The sequence below is a fragment of the Pithys albifrons genome, chromosome 2, assembly GCF_047495875.1.
Source record: "Pithys albifrons albifrons isolate INPA30051 chromosome 2, PitAlb_v1, whole genome shotgun sequence".
Lineage (NCBI taxonomy): Eukaryota > Metazoa > Chordata > Aves > Passeriformes > Thamnophilidae > Pithys > Pithys albifrons.
In genome coordinates this window covers 9,161,762-9,175,461 of record NC_092459.1, presented here as the reverse complement: position 1 = coordinate 9,175,461, position 13,700 = coordinate 9,161,762, and the positions used below count along the sequence as shown (strand labels likewise).

General features: G+C 38.4%; 1 protein-coding gene across 1 annotated transcript in view; it reads left to right on the top strand.

Moving 5' to 3' along the window:
* VSNL1 (visinin like 1) overlaps positions 1-13,700 on the top strand; it is a 91,111-nt gene that overhangs the window by 32,854 nt on the left and 44,557 nt on the right. The window contains exon 2 of the mRNA XM_071548314.1: positions 6,184-6,350. Within this exon, the coding sequence (XP_071404415.1) occupies positions 6,189-6,350 (162 nt within the window). The 5' untranslated portion in view covers positions 6,184-6,188. The remainder of the gene's footprint in view (positions 1-6,183; positions 6,351-13,700) is intronic.

Below are 13,700 nucleotides of genomic sequence, written 5' to 3'. Positions count from 1 at the left end.
CAACCAGGCCTTACACACGTCCAGGGATGGGGCATCAGCAGCTTCTTTGAGCAACCTGTTCCATTGCCTCATCACCCTTTTGTAAAAAATGTCTTTCTTACATCCAATGTAAATCTACCTTCTTTCAATTTAAAATCATTATCCCTTTTCCTTTTCACTACAACCTCTGGTGAAGAGTCTTTCTTCATGAGGATGAAAGAATTCCTCTTCTTTTCCACACAATACAGTTCCTTGGGTACTCATTTCTGTGGGGTTTTGGCAATGAGGTCCTTGTTTTGTGTGTGAAAGACACACTACAGATCCAAATTTCTTCTTTCATGGAACAATAAGTGTATTTGAAGGAATGAAGCCTCTGTGTGTCTTGATCACCTGCTATCTATCCTTCATACTGATGTTGTAAAGAAAAGGCAGTGTCTGAAGTAGCCTGAAGAGAAAGGAATGATGTTGGAAGTTTTCAGGAGTTAGAGTTTTTATCTGCTCAGAGCTGGAAATTTGATAAACAGCCTGCTTAAAAATTATTCTGTTATTATAGATTATAGACACAGTTCTCTGCTTTCCCTAGCATTAATTATTTGGGATTTGTTGCTGCTATATGTGTTTATTTATTGAAGTCTATACAGTGTTTGATGTGCCATTTTTAGACCTGTATTGTGCCAATGATTGCAAAGACACCCACCATGCTTGCTTGCTCAGTGCCTGGATTTCACATGTAGTCCCCAGGAGTCAGCACGTTCCTGTGGGAGCTTGTGGGCTGGGAGTGGGCAGAGGGATGGGGATGAGCCACAGTTTTCCCTCCAGCCTAATGAGTGCCTGCCAGCACAGCTGAGCTGGCAAAGTTAGTGTTGTCATTTGCTTCTGGCGTAGTCCACACGACTCATTCCCATTTCCCAAAGCCAGGGAAGAGAAAGAAAAACATGCACCATACAAGGAAATTCATCAAATGCACAGACTCATGAGGCTGCAGAGGTGCTGGTTGACTACCAACCACTTCAGCTCATGCAGAATTACTGGGAAAGCATGGGCTGGTGTCAAAGCAGCCAAAGTAGACATGGATTAGTTGGGGCAGGCCCAATCAGTTAGGTGGTTGTGCCCAGGGATATAAGCTGAATCTGCACTCCTGGAATCAGTGAGGGGAGGAAAGCGACTTGAGTCACAAGCACCTCTTCTGCAAATGATCCTTTGGCTGAGTACTTTTTTTCTCAGCTATCCATGAGGGAATTTAGTGAAATTAGGCAGCTAGTGTGGATACCCAAAACAGGTGGTATGACTGCCCTATTTGCCCCTAACTGTTTCACAGAATGACAAAATCACCAAGACTGGAGGGGGCCTCCAAAGATGCCCAAGTCCAAGTTCCTGCTTAAGCAGGGTCAGCTAGAGATGATTTCTCAGAACTGTGTCCAGTTGGGCTTTAGGACTTTCAAGGTTGCAGAGTCCACAACTTTTCTGTGTAACCCCTTCCAGTATTTGGTCACCTACACAGTAAAAGAAGCATTTTTTTAGATTAAAACAGAGTTCCCTGAACTTCATTTTTTGGCCATTGCCCCTTTTCTCTCTGGGTGGCCGCGAGAGGAGGCTGGTTCTGCTGTCTTTGTTCCCCTCTCTGGGTATTTAGACATATATTGACAAGACCCCCAAGCCTTCCCTTCATCCCTGGGGATGTTTGGACATCTCCAGCCCTCTCAAACTTCCTTTGTGTGACCAATGCTCACCACATTTGTGGCCCTTTGCTGGACTAGCTCCAGTAAGTCCATGTTTGTCCAGTACAGCACTGGACCCGGTGTCTTGGTGGACCAGTGACGGGTCTCACCAGTGCTGAGGAAAGAGGAAGGATCACCTCCCTAAACCTCCTGGCAACACCTTTTCTAAAGTAACTTGAAAAGAAAATAGTTTTATATGTAAGTACGTTCAAGGGAAATAGGCAAAACAGCACAGAACTGGGGTTTAGGGACATGGCTGGACATTGTGCTGTCTTCTCAGTGGAATTTGGGTCCTTTTTTAGAACAAATATTAGATCTTTGTCACAATTCACTTTTATTCTGCCTTAAGGACAGACGGAGTTCTATTTGTTTGCATTTGTTCCCTTTGAGCACTTGCTGAGGAGGCCAAATGGGAAGGAGAGGAGGGGAAAGAAGAAGACAGTGGGATTGGACCTGTGTTAGCCACTGTTCGGGGGGTTGTTTGAAATCATTAAACAGCAAACAAGGTTCCATAAGTCATGTTTTGATATTGAAATTAAGCTTTTTTTTTCCCTTAGGTCTTCAGTAAAATTTTGGTTTGGAAAACTGCTCACACTAGCAGTTTGGTACTGGGAAGCCAAGTGGGAGATGCAGACCTGAAAAACCCATGCAGGAATTGCTGTAAAATATTCTAGGGAAAAAACTTTGCCCCTGGCGAGAAGGTTTGCATCGTGATTGAGTGGAGAGCTTTTGAAACAGCACAAGTGTGTGTGGAACACATGATAGCATTGCAGGAAATACATTAAACAAGTGATAGCAGGTCTTAAAATTGAAGGAACTGTCTTCCTCTTTCTACATGTGACTTAATGCCCATTTCCTCTAAAGCCCCATGTAAATCATATAAAATATTTGCTAACCAGTGCTACTGAACCATTTTCCAGTAAGTTCCAGCTGCTGCTGAAGCCCTTTCCTACTTCCCAAGCTGGCTGGTGTGGGCCTCTTGAGGTCCAGCAGGGCAAAGAGCAGGCAGGTACATCCTCTTATTGCACCTGCCTGCTGTAGGCAGAGCTCAGACTGCATCAAGTTGGGGATTGGCTGTTGAATAAAATTCCATCTTTCAAATCTAATCTTCCTATAGAGCTGTAAAAGCAGCAATTAAGGTGTTACTTAATGAAGTACCAGCATACTAGTCTACAAAGGATTTCTGTAAGGCTGTTTTCTCTGGGTAGCTGATGGCCTCTTCAGGCATCTCAGAAAAAGGATGTACTTCTAAACTCAACCTTCATTGCTATCGCTACTTGTTACACAACAGTAAAGTTTTAGTGTTTTTCTTGATGTCTAATTTGCATTGTGTTGCCCTTGTTAGTATTAATAAGCATTCTTCTGTCAGAGTAATCTCACTGGGAACAGATTTGGCACCTTTATTGAAGCCATGTGACACCCACATACCTGGTTTCTTGTTTATCATGAATCTCCCCCACAATGCTTTGAAATTGAAGCATCTTGCTGGTTTTTTTTTTCCCTTTCATGTTTTTTGCCAGAAAACACAACAGAAGATGAATAACTATGCTTGGATTGTCACATTGCCTGGTTGGAAGTATGGAAGTTGGAAGCAAATCTATAGTTTAAAATGATAACATTTACTAAAGAAAGAAATACTTGCAGAGTGATCTTTCCTCTTCTTGAAAACTTAGTGATTGTGCAGCTGTTCTCTCCTGTCTTTTCCTAATACATATTCGTAGACTTTTTCGAAGGAAAAAACATGCCTAGGAAATCGTGATTATAAGTTAATTAAACATAGTTTTCATTTTAGAAAACTATATGTTTTGGCAGTAGCATACTTATTGCTATTGAGTGACTGTATTTTTTCAATAATAAGAGATTCAGTGAAGCTCTAGAAGATGTTAGGTTATGATTAACAGGATAATCTATGTATTTGAGTTTTTATTCCCAAATAAGATGGATCTCCCAGAGCCAGAAGTGTAAGTTTATATTTTATGATTATATGAGACTCTTGGGCTTTCTTGCAGATTGTAATTCAATTCCATAAGAAAAGAGCTTTAAAACATGAAAAAAGAATGAGTGCCTCTAATTCCAGGAAGGCATTGTGCTGAGCTGGGTCAGCATGTCTCAAACCACGCTGTTCTAGAGCAGCAAAGACTATGGAACCCAGCAGTTCCAAACTGTACCTTTCTCAAATACTGGTTTGGTTCTGCGGAAAAAATAGTGTCTGAGACTGTTTATCACAATGTCAGCCGTGGTTTCCATTTACTAGAGGATATTCTATGGTGAAGTACATCAGAGATGTCTTCAAGGTGTTTGGGACTTACTGGACTACCTGTGGCAGAGAAACAGCTGACCAAAATTAGGGACTTGTATCACAGAAGCAGAAAGCTGGTGTCTTGTTTCTCTGATGACAGAAAAGGTTACGTGTGGATATGTGTGTCTTTATGTATTCTTACATACTTACACTCCGTGTTCTGTAGGTGTTCTATAGTGTTTAATGTTCACAGTACTGAAAACAATACAGGTAACTGTGGAAGATGGATCTGAGGTTCACAGTTCTGTCTCTTTCCATCTCTGTGTAGCGTGAGGTCCAAGGGCTGCAAAGCTAACACAATAAAGATTAAAAAGTTGTTACTACAGAAAAATTGTCTGTCAAAACCATTGAAGATTGTTTTTTTCATCTATAGGTGTTGTTGAGTTAAATATTAATGAGGATAAGACTCCAGGTGAAGAATCAAGTAAAAAAAAAACTTGGCTACCTAAGGTAGTTACTGTAATTGCTGAGAGTCTTCAGGGGTCTTCTGAGTCTTCAGCAAGGCACATCATGACTGCAAAGGGTAACAGAATTTAAAATAAGAAAACGAAAAGGTGAAATAAACAGGCCCCATAAAGACTAAAAAATAAATAAACCAGTCATTGTTTCATGTGAAAGCTATCTGAGCTGGGGCTAGAGAAATAACTGTTAGTATACAGTAGTCTCCATGGGATTTAAATTCAGATTTTGCCAAATTAGATCAGTGTTGAACATGAGAAGATGGGGACTTCAGAGATAAGGCTTGGGCAATTGTTCTAAGTAGTATGAATTGCAAACAAACGATTTAGTCAAAACTGCTGATTTCTGGACATCCATGTCTACAGATATTCCTGTGGCAATTAACTGAAAGGTTGAATTCTCACGTATTTGTTCTAAGTTTATGAAAATGTGTGAACGGGAGATTGGCAAAGCTTCAAAGTAAGTTTAGTGCTGCCCTGAGTTAACAGCTGCACTTGCATCAGGTTCTTGTAGTTCAGAAAGATGCAGGAGGAATGATTAACTTTGCACCTGCTCAAGGAAGAGTCCAATAAAGAAAATTATGTAAATATATTGATTTGTTGGAATAGAACAAAGTATGTCCTTTCGAGGAGAAAGATGTTTCTTCCCCTTTGAAACAGGAGAATATGCCAAAAGCAATTGATTAATATCAGGAACGAGCAGTGATACGGACTAGAAATAAGACATTCAGTGTGGTGCAGTCATTAGAGATAGATGCTATACTGGAGATAAAAATGGAAATGCAAAGCTCGGCTCAGGAAAGAAATTCATTGCTTTGCAGTTCTGTATAGAACAAGTTAAGTGCTGTCTGTCATCTGTTTAAAAAATAACTAAAAGACATCTGTCATGAAGCAAACTGTAGCAGAATGGGAAAAAATGAAGGAAAACAATTTCTCTAAAGTTCTCTCAAAGGACATCTTTGGTCAAATGTCAAAGAGGTATTTCAAAGGGCCAACATGAGTATTATTGAAACTACTGTATTTATCTATACACACATGCACATATTTTGTATTTCTGCCCATTTTATGTTTAATATTTATAAGTATGTATACTACATGCATATTACAAACGCATTGAATATCTTCAGAGTTAATAGTGATGAAATATAAACCAGCTAATGTGTATCAGCTGTGCATTAAATATTTATTTTTCCAGTTTGGTTGCATCATTTTTTGAGACCAAGTGTGTGGACTCTTGCATTGCTTCCTCTCAGTAGAAAACCTAGTGCTGTAGGTTATAAGCCTGTCTGTCCACAGCCTTGGACCTATGAGAAATAGCTACTAATGTGGGTTTCATATCAGAAGAGATTTTCAAGACAAGGATAAAGAGGAATTCTGTGACCATCCCTGAATCTGTGATTTTTTTTTAATTGAGTTCAAAGAAGAAATTAATTAATCTTTTTCAATGTTAGTGTAAAAAAAAGCTATAAATTGCCTATTTTTAAGGCAGATGGGTAGTCTGTCTCCAGGCCTTGAGATTTCTTAATGAAAGAAGAGTGTTGTCTTTTTCAATATTTTCAGCCTCCAGTATTGCAGCGTAACTAAGGTTCATGTTCACTTGCTAACCCTGGGAAGTTGTGTTTGACTGAAAGCAGCAGTGAGTACGAAACAGGTGTTAGGTTCAAGTTTTATGGTTAATTCCAGTTTAAATTGTTCACATTTGGCTAATTGTATTCATTTATTTCTTAAGGCAAAATGGGGAAACAAAATAGCAAGCTGGCCCCTGAGGTGATGGAGGATCTGGTGAAGAGCACGGAGTTCAATGAACACGAGCTAAAACAGTGGTACAAAGGATTTCTAAAGGACTGTCCAAGTGGTAGACTGAACCTTGAGGAGTTTCAGCAGCTCTACGTAAAAGTAAGTTCTTTAACAAAGTTCCTACTATTTGACTGCAGAAAAAGTTATGAATAAATGTAAAGCAAATACATGGTCAAGACCTGCTGGTCATTTAGACTACGGATTAACTTTGCTGGGAGAAGCAATGGTGATGAGAGAAATGGGAAGTGCTACCCTCATCCCACCAGTGATTCATGTAACGATACTGACTACAACCAAAAGTTTAGAAAATAGGCTGTGATTTCCTAACAAGAAATATATTCTCCGTGCTCTGTAATTCATGGGACTTTTTCACCCTCAAGGGATGGATGTGGTCCTGTTGAATATAAACCATGTGATTGCTGGACATACTTATATAAGAGTGGTAAAGTTTTATGGCAGTAAAACCTGCAGATAAATTAGACACTGTGCACAAAGGATTTCCTTCTATAAATTTGAAGCATTGCCTTCATTTTTTTCCCCTACTATCACTTTGTCCTCATTCTATTGGAAGGGAAAAGCAGGGTAATCTGTTTATTGTCTTCTTATTTTTCATTATTTTATCAAGTGGAATTTAGTTTTTTCCTTACATTTGTTACATATTTATTCTGTAACAAGAAGAGAATGGGAGTAGCATAAGAATTATATTCATGTTACAAAGAAAATTATATTTTAATTCAGAATTGAGTGTCTGCCTAAAGGTCAAAGACTTCAAAGTAATGTTAATTAGGAGAAATATTGGATGGCAGTGATGAACAGTGAGATCAGAACAGCTCATAAATACAATGTGAGGCTGAATAAAAATAAAAAAGCCTTTCAAATGAAAGTAGTTAATACTGAGCACACTGACAACTTCTTCAGACAACTGGGACTGTCTTTTCCCTGAGATGCATGCTACAGTTCTTTCCTAAATTTCTTCAGTCTTGAACCACATCACTCTGAAAATTATTACCTAGCCCCTATTTCTTTCTAATGAATGGTCTAGCAAAACCTACTAACTCCAGCTTTCATAAATAAGCTTCTATCTTCATATTTTAATATTTATGACTCAAGATGTTGCCTCGCAATCCTTTTCTTAAGAAATGAATGACTTTGTAATAAATGTTATTTTCAGATGAAAGAATTTTTACAGCCTCAGGTATTGTGCATGTTATTGACTGATAATTTATAACTTCCATTTTAAACACTACTCAGTGCACTTCCAGCAACAGCAGACATCTAGTAATTTCTTATACATGTTTATGAGAAAAGCAAATGGTCTTTACAAAATTCCTACTAAAGTATGTCAACTCTTTAGAAATCATTATTTTCTTTTGGGCAAATCACAGCAAAGGGTTTATTTGGGTTTTTTTACGATTTTTGTGTGCTGTGAGAAAAAAAGTCTTTGAAAAAAGCTGAAAACTGTCAGGACTTCCTTCTTTCAAAGGGGTGTTTGAGGTGTTCATAGCTCTTTCACAAGATACTTTACTCATGAAGACATACCAGAGAGGAAATTTAATACCATGTTTACAGCAATGGTAGTGCAAAAAATAAAATGAAGAGCACAAGCAGTGTTTCACTATTGAAGTTTGAAGACAACTTTATAATCTTACTAAACTGCAATATCTGGCTTTTTAGTTTTATGGCCTCATACATCTTTGGATATGCACATCACATGCGATTGTCTCCCTTGCTTTGGTACTTGTGGGTTTTGAGTTTTGCTCTGTAATGGCACTGTCATATATTTAGTCCAGTTTATTGCCATCCTATATATAACGTCTATACAGGGCAAAATACTAATTTTGCAGAGGAGAAATATGATTAGCTGTAGTAAATCCAGAGCTTTACTTCTCTTTCTGCTGCAGAAATGTTTGTAGAATAATGTCTCTGACGACCTAATAGTCTGAGTGTTGGCCGTGGTGGCGACTTCTGTGTAGGACATTCTGCCTGCCCTGGCTGCTGGCTGCAGACAAAACTCCAGATGCAAAATCTGATCTTTCTATAAGGAGCCACCAGCAGGAGACCCAAATCATTATGGTTATATTTACAGTATTTCAGTTCGCTTAAGATATATTCAGGGTGGAAATGCATGAAGCATGTGTTGATTTGTAATTCCCCTGCACAAATGTGTAGTTGGAAGAGATGACATTTACGTGTTGGTCTGATCTGGATTTTATTGAAGAAGATTTCCATAGATCGGTATGTTTTGAAAAGCAATACAAGATTTACCTTCATTTCAGATTCATATTTACTCAAGATGACATTGTTTCTTTGTTCATGAGAGTTGTGTGGTGCACTGTCATGTGTATTGATATAAAGGTGTTGGCCATCTAACTAAGATGCAAAGAAAGCTTTGTTTTTTATTATTTTTTTACTCACACACAGTAGAAAATATCTTCAGCTTAAAGAGCCAAAACATTTTATATTATATCAGGAGCAGTATTTTGAGGTGAATTTCCTGGTTATCTCCACTTCTCTTCTATCATAATTGCAGAGTGGGGTCTACAATCTTGAAGCACAGAAGCTGCTTTTCTTTCTAATTTTTTAAATGTAACTAGAGGTGTGTTGGGATCACACTTAATGTGTCATTGTGTCTAATGCCTGCTAATAAGACTAGGTCTGAAACTAAACATCCACAACATGTGATATGTGGATGTCAGGTCCTCCACATGAACTCTTCCAACTCTGTGTATTTGCATCTACTGTACTGTGCTGTTTACTGATGTAAATGAAGACTGTATTGATTAAAGGCGGAATTACTCTATTTTGGTTTGGAAACATTTGCTATTGAAGTTTCCATTATGAATACCAATCATCCAGCGCTTAAAATAAATAGTTACACAAATAGACTCTACACAAAAATTATTTACAGCACTTTTAGTGTAAATATCTATAAAAAACATTTAGTCAAGAACACCTCTTAAATAAGCAGCTAATAGGCAGAAACATACTTTATACTGTTGCATATTTATCATCTTCTGCAATATAACAGATTGATTAAAAATACTATGTTCATTTTTGGGTAGATAGATTCTTCTTGGGATCCAAAATCTGTGGCAGGCTGTTAGGGCTCATTTTTCTCTCCATGGTGCTTAATGACATGAATGCTTCACCAGTTTTTGAAATAGTTTTTTGAAGAATTGGTTATATACTGCAAGCCTGAGCCCAGAGCCCAGTGCTGAAACACTGACTTAGCTGTTCGAACAGAGAATAAGAGGGGAAGAAATCTGTGGATTTATGTTGTGAAGAATCTAAAACTGAAGTCAACATGTTGTAAACAAATGTACAAAACCACAGGACAGGAATTGGTATTAAATTCTACATTTCTCCAGGGTATATGTATCTGTTTGCATATGGGAGTTGTATCTTTCAAACCTCTCCTGCAGAGAACCATCTAGGACATTAGAAGTCAAAGCAAAAACAACTGACTGGAGTCCTTTTGTTTTCTCTCTTAAGTGATAAAGATAATGTGATTGCCTTACCTTTATCACAGAGGTTTAAATACTCCTTAAGGTGTAGAAAACCAAATCTGTTTGGGGACAAGGATTGCCAGCAGGTCAAAAGAGGTGATCCTGCCCTTTTACTCAGCCCTAGCGAGGCTGCATCTGGAGTGCTGTGTCCAGTTCTGGGCACCTCAGGACAAGAGAGACATGGAGCTCCTGGAGCTAGTCCATTGTGGGCAGCAAAGATGGCCGGGGGGCTGGAGCATGTCTTTTACGAGGAAAGGCAGAGCCTTGAGAAGAGACAACTGAGAGTGGACCTCATGAATGTCTATCAGTATCTGGAGGGAGGGTTTAAGAGGTGGGAGCCAGGCTCTTGGTGGTGGTGCCCAGCAGTAGGACAAGAGATAATGGGCAGAAACTGATGCACAGGAAGTTCCACCTGAATATGAGAAAGAAAATCTTTCCTGTGTGGGTGGCCGAGCACTGGGACAGATTGCCCAGAGAGGTGGTGGAGTCTCCCTCACTGGAGATACTGAAGCACTGTCTGGATGCAATCCTGTGCCATGGGCTCCAGGCTGACCCTGCTAGGGCAGGGTGGTTGGACTAGATGACCGACTGTGTTTCCTTCCATCCTTACCCATTTTGTGAATTATCTTGTTCCTGTTTGAATCAGCACTGCTCACCCTCTATTTATCTGTCTGTGATGAGACATGACCTTTTGGGCTGCTGACAATATCACAATTAACCTCTTTTTCTGCAGGAAATAGCATCAGACAGGCTGAAACCTAGAATTTCCCTCTTGAAAGAGAATGCCTTCTTAACTGTTACACTTAATCCTTCCTGGCTTTCTTCATTTTTCTTTTTTTCTTTCTTGAAAGTCCTTAATTCTTTTATCTTACATAAAACTTCATTAGCGCTGTGGGCAGATAGCAAAGGAATTAATATACAAAACTGTCATTAAAATAAAATATACCAATGAAAAATTCTGGAGTGTTCCTATCATTCTTTAGGGTTTCTTGCAGTCTAGAGGGCCAAATACATTTTCCTTCTGATCTTTTGAATTCATTGGGTTTAGATGAATATGCCCTAGAGTGTATAAGTGTGCATAATTACTGCTAATGTTCACAGGAATTATGCATGTTTATTAAGTGGAAAATAGGCTTCTATATTGTGATACTTCTTGGAACTGGGTCACTGAACATGAAAAGCATATCCTCTGAATTAATATCCGAAACAAGCACCAATGGTCCTTTAACTGGAAGGGTAGGGTTAGGAGGCATCATGTTATAATGCTACTGTTAAATAAATAATTTATTTTGTGAATTTATGGCACCCATGTATTTAGCTATGTTCCAGAGTTTTATAGATAACATTTAAATTTTTTTTAAAATGAAGAAAAAGTAGAGCTATTTGATTAATTACAGTCAAATGGTTTGTCATATTTTTGGCTTCTCTCTCACATTTCCGGCCTTGAAGGGAATTGATTTCTAGTTCTTCATTTTAATATGTGTAGAACAAAAGAATCTCAAAAATCTATTGAAATTTAAGTGGGTGTATTTGCAGCCTCTTTTTCTCTATCCAGATTTTCAAGACAGACTAGCATCTTTCTAAAGATGGCACAGAGCTCCTCAAAATGTTAGGTTAGAGCTGCATTTCAGGCTTTCAGTGGCTGTAAAAAAGTAGGATTCCAGAACAGCACAGCTGTGTTTTTGCAGATGTCCCAAACACAGATGCAGTTGTACTGGCAGAAACTGATTTTTCTGGGATCATCCCTTTTAACTGGTAGAGGTGTACAGGTTTTACGAGTGTGGTTTGGCCACTTAAGTTCTTGTAACAGAAGTACTTTTAAGGTACATTATACTGATGTTATATATATTAGGCCTAAAATAATTAATATATGTAGCTTATTATGCCAATCCTGTATTGCTATAGAACTACAGCATGTTTTAAAATAATACATAAGAAACACTGATCTATCTGCTTACACAATGATTTTAGCCCATGCTGTTGCTGCCTTTCAGAAGATCACATCTGGTGCACCAGCAGTCTTCCTGGGCAATATGACAGGATGTTTGTTGGATGTACCACCTAAATTTAACAGCAACACAGAAAACATCGTACATAGCTATTTATAAACATGATTCTAGAAAAAATCCTTTCACTGGTTAATATTACTGCTGTGTTATTGAATTTTCAAATTGATACAAAATAATTACAGTTCTCTTAGAAATTTTTGATGCAAAAAAATAAAGCAAGGGAATCTGGGTACCTTACAGGTGGCTCTATAAAGAAGCAGTGCATATGTAGGTAAGCAAATAGAGGCTAAAAAGGAATGACAGTAACGTTATTGGCATCAGTGGAAGTTTTGCTTGTGCAGAGTATTAAAACAGTCGGTGAGGTAAAATTCATAATGGTTTCCTTAAGCTCTTCATACAAATCCGCACATTTGAGACAGTTACAGTAAATCATTAGAAACAAACGGTCCTAAAGAGTAAACCTTTCAGCAGAAGTACAGTAAAGTTCTTATGAAAGGAAAATCATTGTAGCAGAATCCAAAAGGCACTATGCTGAAAAGCAACTGTGCTTGTGGTCCAGCAGTATCATGGGGCAGTGCTTTTCAGGATGAGCAATGTGTTTGGTGCTTCAAAGCTGCACTAAAACTGGGTTCTGATAACTTCAAAAACAAAAGAGATTGCAATTACTTTTCATACAGGACTTGGCTAAAAAAAAAAAAGACATGGTCTTGTTGTCTGGATGTTTTCCATGCAAAACTGCTTTTTTTCCCATCTCCATATACACATGAATAGACAGGTGCTGTGCCAAAATGCAGGTCTACTACAAAACCACATAAGAGGCTTACATTTTCAAACAGAAGCTGAGATTGTGCTGCATGAATTTTAAAACAAAGGGCTAGAATGCTTCTTACATATAAAACCAAAATCAAAGAAACCCCAAAGGCAGGGTTAACTTTGAGGCTGACTTTGAGCAATTCAGGGAAAGGGAGGATACTGGTAATGTGCCCTTCTGCTACATTTCTGTCTCTGTGCTGATCCCAGGAAAAATAATGTCTGAACTTAATATAGTTTTGTGGAAGAGCTTTTAAAATTTGTCTTTAGTAAACAGAGCTTTAAAGATCAGCAACTGTATTGAAAAACAATATACTGTAAATAAATACGGATTCTCGTTTAAGCTGCAAAGTAAATTGAAAACAGTAATTTCCAGAAAAGGAGCAGCACTCTGGGTAGCAAACAGTTCTGAAAATACAGCTGTAAATCACAACGCTGGGTGGTAAGAGCCTTTAACAATGTGGAATGGAGTCCGTTTAGATTGAAATCCTAATCTCAGTGAAGCTAATGGGAGTTTTCATTCCTGATCCTTACTTAAGCGCTTAGGACTGTACTGAGTTCCCAAAATTGTTTATCATTGTGAGACCTGAGTGCTGTGAAGTCTGGTGCAAGTACCATTAACTGTTAGTGTCCAGTCCTACAAGCTGTATCTAATCTGGAGAGCCCTTCATCATGTGTGAAGGAGTACACATTGCTGGATGTCATTTAAAGGCAGCAGTTGTTTAAAAACCAAGTCTCTGTGGGTAAGGGGTGAAAGGAACGGTCCTGAAGTTAGTAAAATATTTGTTTCAGAGGCAAAGAAGGACAAGTCCTTTTAATATTATGGCTAGTGGCTAATTGTAAAGGCTAAAGTACATTCTTTTTTTCTTCTGTTGCAGAGAATATAATGGCCCATATCTTCCAGACAATCTCCCCTGGAGTCTAAATCTAGAAAACAAAGAAGTCAGATAGTTCTGAGAGGAAATCTAAGCATCTAAACCTTAATTGCTCCAAATAGTAGCTTGTGGAGTATCCAGGCTAGTGGAATGACTCTCCCTAATGCTTGAACAAATCAGTAACATATGCTGACAGTCTGTGAGAGGCAGGAATCATGGTCACATGAATCCATAAAGCAGTCCAACTGT